The 9,299-nt window shown below is 49.4% G+C and overlaps 2 protein-coding genes across 2 annotated transcripts; one reads left to right on the top strand and one right to left on the bottom strand.

Moving 5' to 3' along the window:
• Positions 1 to 1,555: 1,555 nt before the first annotated feature.
• LOC106889841 (serine/threonine-protein phosphatase 2A 55 kDa regulatory subunit B delta isoform-like) lies at positions 1,556 to 3,926 on the bottom strand (the record flags this gene model as incomplete). Its single annotated transcript, XM_014945265.1, has 3 exons — positions 1,556 to 2,451; positions 3,567 to 3,658; positions 3,747 to 3,926. Coding segments are annotated over 3 exons (552 nt in total), but the record flags the coding sequence as incomplete, so codon positions are not given.
• Positions 3,927 to 5,226: 1,300 nt separating this feature from the next.
• Positions 5,227 to 9,004, top strand: LOC106889807 (BCL2/adenovirus E1B 19 kDa protein-interacting protein 3-like). Its single transcript, XM_014945221.1, has 5 exons — positions 5,227 to 5,232; positions 5,610 to 5,771; positions 6,149 to 6,255; positions 6,359 to 6,508; positions 8,089 to 9,004. The coding sequence occupies exons 1-5, from the start codon at positions 5,227 to 5,229 to the stop codon at positions 8,138 to 8,140; spliced, it is 477 nt and encodes a 158-aa protein (XP_014800707.1). The 3' UTR covers positions 8,141 to 9,004.
• Positions 9,005 to 9,299: the final 295 nt, after the last annotated feature.

Raw genomic sequence — 9,299 nt, 5'->3', positions numbered from 1 at the left:
TCTGCCTCGCGGGAAATCTCCGCTCCCCACCAGGAATTCATCACATTAAATCCAAATACTGCAACTCCAGCCCCCACCCACCCCACAGCCCTGGGGGGGACGGGCTCCCCGACCCCATCTACAGCCAAGGGGGGGTCTGGGGCAAAGAGCTGAAAGAATAATAAATTTCATCAAATTGACAATAAAATCTGTTTTCAGATAAAACAAAATCATGAAAATTTCATGAATCATCAAAAACTATTTAATTGAAAGTGGTACAAGCAAATCATGTTTTATATAATAGAAGATTTCATCATATCCTTTTTCTTTTTTTACTCATATTCCACTTACATTTCCTGAAAAAATAGATCAAAAATAGACAGCACTGATGTGGCACCCGGCACCGAGGGGGCGGCCGCTCCAACTGACCTTTAACTGGAAACACACACTCCTGGGGCTGGCTCCTTCGGCCAATCCTCTCACAAACAGAAGTTTTTTCAAAATACACAGAGCAAGTCCAGGTAAACATTTAAAATTTATTAAACTTTTTGGTCAAAATAACTGAACAAGTATGTACAGTCCCGCTGCGGCTGCTCTGCCGGGGGGGCAGGAACAAGGTCGAGTCTTGACCCCCCGGTTCCGCAGCTCGAGAGTTCCCAACAGTGTCACAACCCACAGACAGGGCAAGACTCAGATTGTTAATTAAACTGTATCCATAGAAGCCCGCGTTTGGCTGCACCCCCTGAGCGGGCAGGGAGGAGAGGGTTTGCTCACACCTTCCCCCAGAGCGCGGGGGCGTTGGGGGGTGAGAGCAGAGCCCCATCTCTACCCACTGGGCGCTGCCGAGACCCCCTGCAGCCCCAGGGGACGGTTCCTGCCCCGGGCTGGGGGAGAGAAGGTCAATGTGTTTTAGGCCTCTTTGAAAAAGAAGAAGAAGAAAAAAAAAGTACCTAAGGCTTAAAAAAAAAAGTTGGAGTAAAGAGAGTTGGAGCAGGCGCAGCCCAGCCCAGCGCCGGGCCCGTGTCCCATGGGAAGGGGGTAAAACCCACGGAGCTGCTGCCTGGAACAACCCTCCCGGTGCTCCCACCGGCTGGAACCGCAACCTCAAACACAACAGTTATGCCAAGTATTTAAAATAAACGGTATCTTCATGACAAATACTAAAAAGGTTAAAAAAAAACCCCATAATGCACATAAGGTCTGTGTCTATCGACCACTGAGAGGCATCAGAGAAACTCAACTTTTATCTTGGAAGAAGAGAAGCGGCGGGGGGTGGGGCTTTCCCCCCCGCGCAGGGCGTCACTCCCGGTTAAGGCTCTGGATGGTTTATCCCGACCTTCTCCGTCTCCTGCCTGCTACACAGAGAGCATGGGACAAGAAAACCAGTGCAACTCGAACTAAATGACAATTTCATGGAAACTCTAAATTTAGAATTCGAAATACTACATAAAAATGTTTGTATTAGTCTGCCAAAAATCAACGCTTTGGGGCAAACAGGTTAAACATCTGCCCCCCAGGATTATTCTGCACAATCTCAGTACATGCAATAAAAAAATAAAAAGACTGAATACATACCTTCAGATTTAAAAACACTTTTTATAGCTTGTTATTTTATTAAGTGGTTTACACCAGAAGGTGTGGTTATAGATACAGTTGGTGAGTAAATATCCATGGAAACCTGTCTACGAACCCAACTCAAGACCTACCGAAGTGCTCGAAGGTAAAAACACCGAAGCCCGGCCGCGGGCAGAGGAGGAATGTTTACAGGCGTGAAGCACAATATATGTTTTGAAAGGCCCAAATATTACAGCAGAGAAAGAGCACGAGAGATAGAAAGTACATTTTTTATGACAATTTTTTCTTCTTGGGTGTTAAATTTTTTTGGTCTATAAACTGGAAAGGAAGGCTCAGACTTCAATAAATACATTTGTTTCGAGTATTGGCCTCATTGAGCCCCATCCATCGGTTCTGCCCCTCGAGGGTCGCTCCCGGGAAGCTGCGCCGGCCGCCCCGGCCCCACCAGCCAGAACCAGCCAGGAACCCAACAGCCAGGCCAGGCCCTCGCCTCTCGCTAGGGGGAAGGAAGTGCATCAATGTTCTTCACCGGGAGGACAACGAGGCCTTCTCTGTTACAGACAAACAACCGAGCTCAACTATGCAAGACGACGGCGCCGTCCTCCAGCAAGTCACCTTTAGTTAATTTTGTCCTGGAATATATACAAGTTATTGGTGGCAGCTACAGCAATGATGTTCTCCACGGGATGCCATGCCGTGTGGAGGATCTTCTTGTTGAAGTCCAGACTGTCAACGCTGATCTCGTCCTTCTTCCTTTTGCCACCCGTGCAGACCTTCCTGGGCTTCAGGATGGCCCGGGGTTTGCTGCTCTCCCGAGAGGCCTCCAGGGTGATGTCCCGCCGCGTGTTTCGGTCAAACATTCTAAAGAAGTTGTTGTAGGATCCAGTCATGATAGCACTGGTTGGAAGCAGAAGAGAAGGCAAAGATTTGACCAGTCCCTCACACACACCGTGACCATCAGACCCGGCTCGTGGCCAGGACGTGGCATCAGTGTCTCTTCCCCTCTGACTCTGGCGCTTTATCACTTTCTCTCCCGGGTCCTCCCTGGTCCCCTCTCCTGCCCCCAGCACCCACCAACGCCCTCACATCCCCCCCGGGAGCAAAGGGGGGCTCCCAGCACTGCTCTGCCCCTCGGTGTCATGCTGGAAGCAAAACCAACCTAAAACGCTGAATTTCAAGGGACTACCACAAATCCAAGTGCTTCCTGGAGGACCATGAGCACCCCAAGGGATTAATTACAAAAAATCATCCTGAATCAGCAAAAGCAAGCCCTCGTGGGAGCATCTGACATGGCCCCACATGAACACGGCAGAGTCTGCCCAGAACCAAGTTTGCTTTTGAACAAGGCAGAAAAAACCCTGCATCTGAAAATGCTTTCTGGTATCTGACTTGCAATGACCAGCTGCTTTGTAGCTCCCAAAAAACACGCTTCAACTTGAGGCTGAGTTCCTGATTTCCTGTACTGAACACCTATCCTCAGCAGCTGAAAGTGGAAGAGCAGTTTCCCACATGGCAGAAATCTCTTGGATTGTTACAATGCCAGCCTCCTCACCCTCCTCCCCCTCACACACTGTCCTCACTGTGCTGAACAGCTCCTGCGACACCATTCCCACTGGACCGCGCTGCCCAGTGCCCCCAGCCAAGCATTTTTTTCCATTTCAAAGTTGGGGAGCATCCCAACTTCCACAACAACACCCCTTAAAATGAGAAGGCCTCACTTCGACTTGTTCTACCCCTCCAGAAAAGACTGACTGGAGTTGCTTGAAAAAAAAAAAACACATAGAAACTTGAGGAATAATTCCCACTGGAAGCAAACTGACACACGGAATTTATTCCACCTCTGCAGCTGGAGGGGGGAGGATTGAACAATGAAGACCTTTTGGAAAAAAAACCACCACCACCAAAACAACAACAAAAAATTCCCCCAAGGCCCACCCAGTTGATGGGAATGTAAGGAATTCCATCCCCAAAGTCAAGTTCTGCTGAAGGGGCACAGCCCACCCCCAGCTCACCTATCGGAACCGTTCCAGCAGCATTCAAATTTGTCAAAGATGCAGTCGTTTTCGTAGAGGGAACAGAGCTTGCTCCGGAGATACTCATGGACCTTTGGGAACACACAAAGTGGCATTAGATATAAGGACAAAGTAGAGCAGGGGAAAGAAGGGCTATTTAAGAAGACACAGATGCCATACTTGGTACGTCTCTATGGGCCTGTTCTCCATGTTGAGATCCCACACTTTGACAGAGAGGTAGTCTCGTGTCATCATGTAGCGACCGCTGTGGCTGAATTTGACATCGGAGATCGACGAGATTATTTCTGAAAAAAACGACCTGCTGCTAGGGTCTTCAGGCTCTTCAAAAACTGCAGAGAGAAGACACAATCACAAATGTAACCAACACCAAGTTTTACAGCTTCCAACATTTTTCTGTGTTAGGAAGGTTTTAACTCAATACACTAGTTTCTTTCTGAAGAAAGTTGCTGTCAAAGACTTTTAAAAAATAAGTTGTTTTTAAACAATGTCGCGCCCTCAGTCATCACTGCTGGGTGTCTGTCTCCAACGGGCTGGAGCCCGGCACCAGCAACAGACAATTCACAGCTCTCAGGGATCAGTCACAGCAAAAAACCATCTAAAACCCAGCAGGTGGGTACATAAACGTTCCACCCGATCTCCACATCGTGGTCACCAGCAGCAGCAGAGACACCAGTGTCCCACACGCCATCTCCTCAGGCAGCACCCGCGCCTTGAGACCACGGCACAGCTCTTCTCTGGATCTGAGCAGAGCTGGACACCACACCGACGGAAATACTCCATCTGCACTTGGAATGCAATTGGTATGGTTTTAAATAAAGAAAATAAACTCTTTACCCTGAAGAGTTAAGATTGGAGCTCCCCAGAACTATGTATTTCATTTCTGAATAGACCCCTTTTAACAGAATGTTAGTCAGTGACAATTAGTTAAAAATACAGTGCTTTTAAGTAATTTAACACAACACCAAGTCAAACAGAGGACATGGCCCAGCATTCCGCATGTCCCACCGCACAAGTACCTCCTTCCACCAACAGGAACACATGGCCTGCACTACACAAAGCTTACCTGCAAATACCAGGAGGATAGGACACCCCGCAGGACCAGTAACCCCAATAAATCACACCAGGGAAGGCCAGCCAAGGGCCTGGGAGCGAGGCAGGGCAGTTACACTCGGCCATCCACACACCAGCTCTCCTCCCCTGCGGGAGGGGGGTGGCACAGGAGGGTACAGAGCACCCTGCAAACTCCCTTCAAACGCAGCACATACTCGTAGGGATTAATTCTATGTGAGGAGCTGCAAAGGGTCACACAGTAAATGGATTCTGGCAACATCAGCCCGGTTTCTAATGCACAAAGGTGAATACACTGTCCTGAACTGGCATTCGATAAGCAGAGTGTGTGTCCCTCGCTCCCAAGGCTCAGCCCTCGTGCAGGCAGTGCCAGCGCAGCTCTGGGAGCAGGTAGTGCCACTGACACTGCTGCCCGGGATGGGTGGCAGAGAGAGGAGGTAAAAAGGAACGTGTTCCCTAATGAGGCACATCAGGTACTAGTTCTTAGCTAAGCACTGAAGAATTGTCCTGTATCTAGTTTACAAAACAACAGATTTCTATGAGTAAAATGCAATGAAAGAACTTACGTCTGATGGACGTCAGTCAGTGTTACTCACTCGTTCATTTGGTTTTGGTGGGCTGTGAAGTCTGCAGCTTCAAGTTTAACAGCAGGATGCAAACTTCCTGGTCTTACCTGCTACTGTGACTTCCAGCCAGACCCTGCTTCTGGTCCTCGTTTGCTGCCTGTCGTTATTTAGTGGGTAACACGGGCAGATCGTACAGCCCCGCAGGCGTCTCTGTGCTGCTGAAAACAGCTCTGTGCAGCCAGCTGTGGGGCAGATGTTTATTAATCAGAGATTAATTGGCTGTGGTGGCTGGATTGTATCACCCATTGACAGGGTCATCTCTGTGGTCAGCTATGGTCAAGGCAGTGCAGCAATTCGGGAGAGCTGTGCACGCAGCTTCACTCACTAGCTTTTAGTGCATACCATAAATGATGTCATAAAAAACTTGGTAACTTCTTTCTTACCTGCACTTCTCTTTTTATCAAGCCCTCCTCGGTCCCAGACGCCTCAGGACAGTCACAGAGCTTTGGAATTAGAGAGTCACAGCAGCGGAGAAAAGAATAGCTTTCAGGTAAAAATCTCATTTTGCCTTGGAAGAGAGAATTTCGAAAAACCAGCATTAGGAGAGAAGAGGTGCAGCTGCTAATGTAGAGACTTGAATAACTTAATCTTAGCAGAATCAGGCTTTGTGTGTATTCCTTCATGGATTATCTCTTTCCATCCAGTGTTACTAACTTTTTAAACCAAAGTCTGTGTATTCACTGTTTGCACAGCATTTAACCTTGTGGGGTTTCAGCTTCATACAGTTTCTAAACTATACAGGGTTGTTGGAGGATGCAGCGCATGGGGAGAAGGGTTGGCAGGTGCCTGACCTGGGGATACGTGGTGTGAGGTGCAGAACTGCTTCCTGCCTGTCCCAGTCCTGTCTGACAGGGGTCTGTGTTTCAGTCTGAAGAAGATTTCCTTGAGAGGAGGCGGGAGGTGGAGCGGCTGCTGCGGAAGAACGCGGACTGGATCTGGGACTGGTCCAGCAGGCCCGAGAACATCCCGCCCAAGTGAGTGCTCGCTGCTGCTGGCAGAGCTCGGGGGCACCTTCTGCTCCCCTGTGTCTAAACAGGGATCTGTTCATCTTCTGACTCTCTTCTTCCTCAAAACCAGGGAATTCCTTTTCAAGCACCCCAGGCGCACGGCCACGCTCAGCATGAGGAATACCAGTGTAATGAAGAAAGGGGGAATATTCTCAGCCGAATTCTTGAAGGTTTTTCTTCCATCTCTGCTGCTTTCTCATTTGCTTGCCATTGGACTAGGGTAAGTTGGAATTTAAAAAAAAAAAAGTAGATTTTTGTCACCCATTTTCTCTGAGGCCTAATCCTGACTCCCAGTTCCCTCTCTGACTGAAGGGTGGGTAACACTTCTCCCCACAGCAGGGGACAGTCACTCAGGAGGTGCTTTCTACTTGTCTGGTGGATTGTTGAATGTACCGAGTTTTCCTTTGCTGCTTTTCTTGCTAGTTAAGAATTTTTCAAAATAATGAAGGAGTGAAATTAGGAGGGTTTATATATAGATGAACTATAATTACACACATGCAATACTCTGTTCCATTAGAGAGAGGAGTTCTAACCTCACAACTAATTGCAAAGGAAAAAAATTACTTTTTAAAAATGTATTTTAAAACTCCACTGACACCTGGGAGGTTCAGGGGACACCAACCAAACCAGGAACTGGGGTTTCTTCAGGTGATGTCGGGGTTATAGGGCCCTACTTCAGAGATGGCTGCAGGACACTGACCACAGGGCAGGGATGAAATCCCTCCTGGGCAGGGTGAGGGTGTCCCTGCGCCTCAGGGGGCTTTACCCTGGTACCTGCACAGCACAGTTAGAAGACTCTAAATGTCTGCTCCTCCGGAGCACACTGTGACACAGGGTCTGGGGGAAGAGCTGAGTTCTGGGGTGATGCCTGTTCCCCAAGGACCCTGCCCTGAGCCCTGGCCCTGCTCTTTCTCTGCTCCTTCCCTCCCATCCATCCCGAGCCTTCTCCGGGAGGTGTGTGAGGGGCTGCAGGAGATGGCACTGGGGGAAGGACAGCCCAGGTCTGTGCATCATTTCGCATGGATGAGGGCAGAGAGAGGAGATCCCTTCTGCTGCAAAATGAAGATTTTGGCCACACAGCGCTGTACCAGTAACACAAAACTAATAACTCCTCCCTAAGTTAAAATAAGAAACTGCACAAGACAAATAAAAGCAAAATGGAATTTTCCTTCCAAAAAAACCCCAAGTTTGGTGCTGTAGGTACTTACTTTCTTCCTGGTCACTGCACTGCTGCTGTGAACGTGCGTCGTTCCTGTCCCGTGTGAGCGAGGAACAGAGTCACACCCTGAGGAGGCGCTTCCCGCGGGGCCGGGGTGATGCCTCTGAGGCACCACTTTGTGCTGCACGTAGATGGGCAGAGGGAGCAGCGTGGGGCTGCTGTGGGAGCACACCACGCTGGGAGACAGTGAGAAGTGCCTGAAGGTGACAGTAAACGATGACAGAATTTTACAGGCTTCAGAGGTATTTAGCAAATGGAAAAACTTAAGAAGGAAAAGGTAACAAGCCCTGGGAGTTGGAGCCCTGCTGAAGCAGCGTGTTCTCCTCAACCCCACACTTACCTCACTCTCCTGTTCCTGAAGCCCAGCAGCCCCCAGAGTTACCCACAACGCTGAGGGGGCTGTCCCAGGGGTGGGCTCTGTCACCTGCAGCTGAAAACTGCCTGTCACAGCAGTCCCTTGATTGCCTGCTTAATTACAGCTGGCTCTGCTGCTCTGCTGGGAAGGGCATCCCTGTTAACTTGTTGAGAGTGTTCCTCACACTCGGTGTGACTTTTCCTGACCGTCTGCTCCGCATCCGCAGGGTCTACATCGGGAGGCGCCTGACGACCACAGCTTCCAGCAGCAGCTTCTAGAGGCACCTGGGGTCCCCGCGCAAGGCAAGGGAAAGATCCATCTGGGAGTGGAGGAGGAAAAGTGGGAACGTCTGCGATGGCTCCGTGATGAGTGTGTGCTGGTTGTGAGGAGGTGGTGTTCCTGGGGTGGTGGGGAGGGGAGGAGACGGAAGCTGCTGTATCATACATGGCCCTGGGTCAGTTCTAGAGCACGTGTCCGGTGCATCAACAGCCGCTGTAGCGCTTTGTAGTGAAGTACCTTGGAAATTAGAAGAAGTCACTGTTCAAAGCCAATCCCAGCTCTCCCGCAGCCCTTGTGACCGGGGTGGGGGCTCAGCCCAGCTCATCCCTGTGAGCGTTCGTCACTGCTGCTGCTGCAACCGCCGCGGGGAGGGATCAGCCCCAAGTGTGGCCTCACGGATCACAGTCAGGAACTCGAGCAGCTCCCGCCTCGCTGGGGACAGGCTCCTCCTCCCTCGGGGGCACCGTCAGCGGGAGGGGAGGGGTGTTCCCAGTGACACTTCATGCTTTGCACTGGTTCCGAGTGTGATGCACAACAGCCCGACTTAAAATTTGGAATTTAGTGCCTAATAAATAGCTTCTTTTGCAAAGGCATTTACTTAGCTCCCGAATCAGTAGCAGCTCCTTTTGGAGTATCTCCTCGCAGCCTATCGCTTCTCAGGCTTTTATCTGTAAAACAATACATTTGCATCTTACATTTGCCTCAGTCTTGTATAGATTTAAAAAATGATTGCTTGCTTATTTGTTTTTACTAATGGAATGCCTTTTCATTCAGTGATTTTATCTTATTTAATGAGGGGAAAAAAATGTTTGCCAAAATATCATGTTTTATATATTTAAATAAAAAGGTTCCTTGTGGAGTTAGAGTTTTCTCATTCCTTTTTCTCTAATAACTGTTGGATGTGGCTGAGGAGGCTCTTCTGTTACTAAGCCTTTCACAGTTCCTCACGGAACTGACAATTAGCAGTTTCTGTAGAAAAAAAGCTTTGGTGCTTTGGGCTTCAGCTTGAGCAGAGACTCCCCAGACGGGCAAAGGCACCTTCTGCTTCTACCACCATCAGCACCCAGGAATAAATGCGCTGCTTTTTGGCCTTATTTGTTGGTGCTGGTTTCTCACCTGGGCTTGAGACAGACCCGAGAAGGACGCAGCACCGGGTGT

This window comes from Calidris pugnax, unplaced genomic scaffold (genome assembly GCF_001431845.1).
Source record: "Calidris pugnax isolate Ruff unplaced genomic scaffold, ASM143184v1 scaffold89, whole genome shotgun sequence".
NCBI lineage: Eukaryota > Metazoa > Chordata > Aves > Charadriiformes > Scolopacidae > Calidris > Calidris pugnax.
Note: the sequence above shows the minus strand (reverse complement) of the source record. Positions and strands in the feature narration are given on the sequence as shown.

Coding starts and splice junctions, on each gene's coding strand:
- LOC106889807 (XM_014945221.1), top strand. Junction 5,772..6,148: donor GAGAAAAGAATAGCTTTCAG/GTAAAAATCTCA, acceptor TCTGTGTTTCAG/TCTGAAGAAGATTTCCTTGA. Junction 6,509..8,088: donor TTGCTTGCCATTGGACTAGG/GTAAGTTGGAAT, acceptor CCGCATCCGCAG/GGTCTACATCGGGAGGCGCC.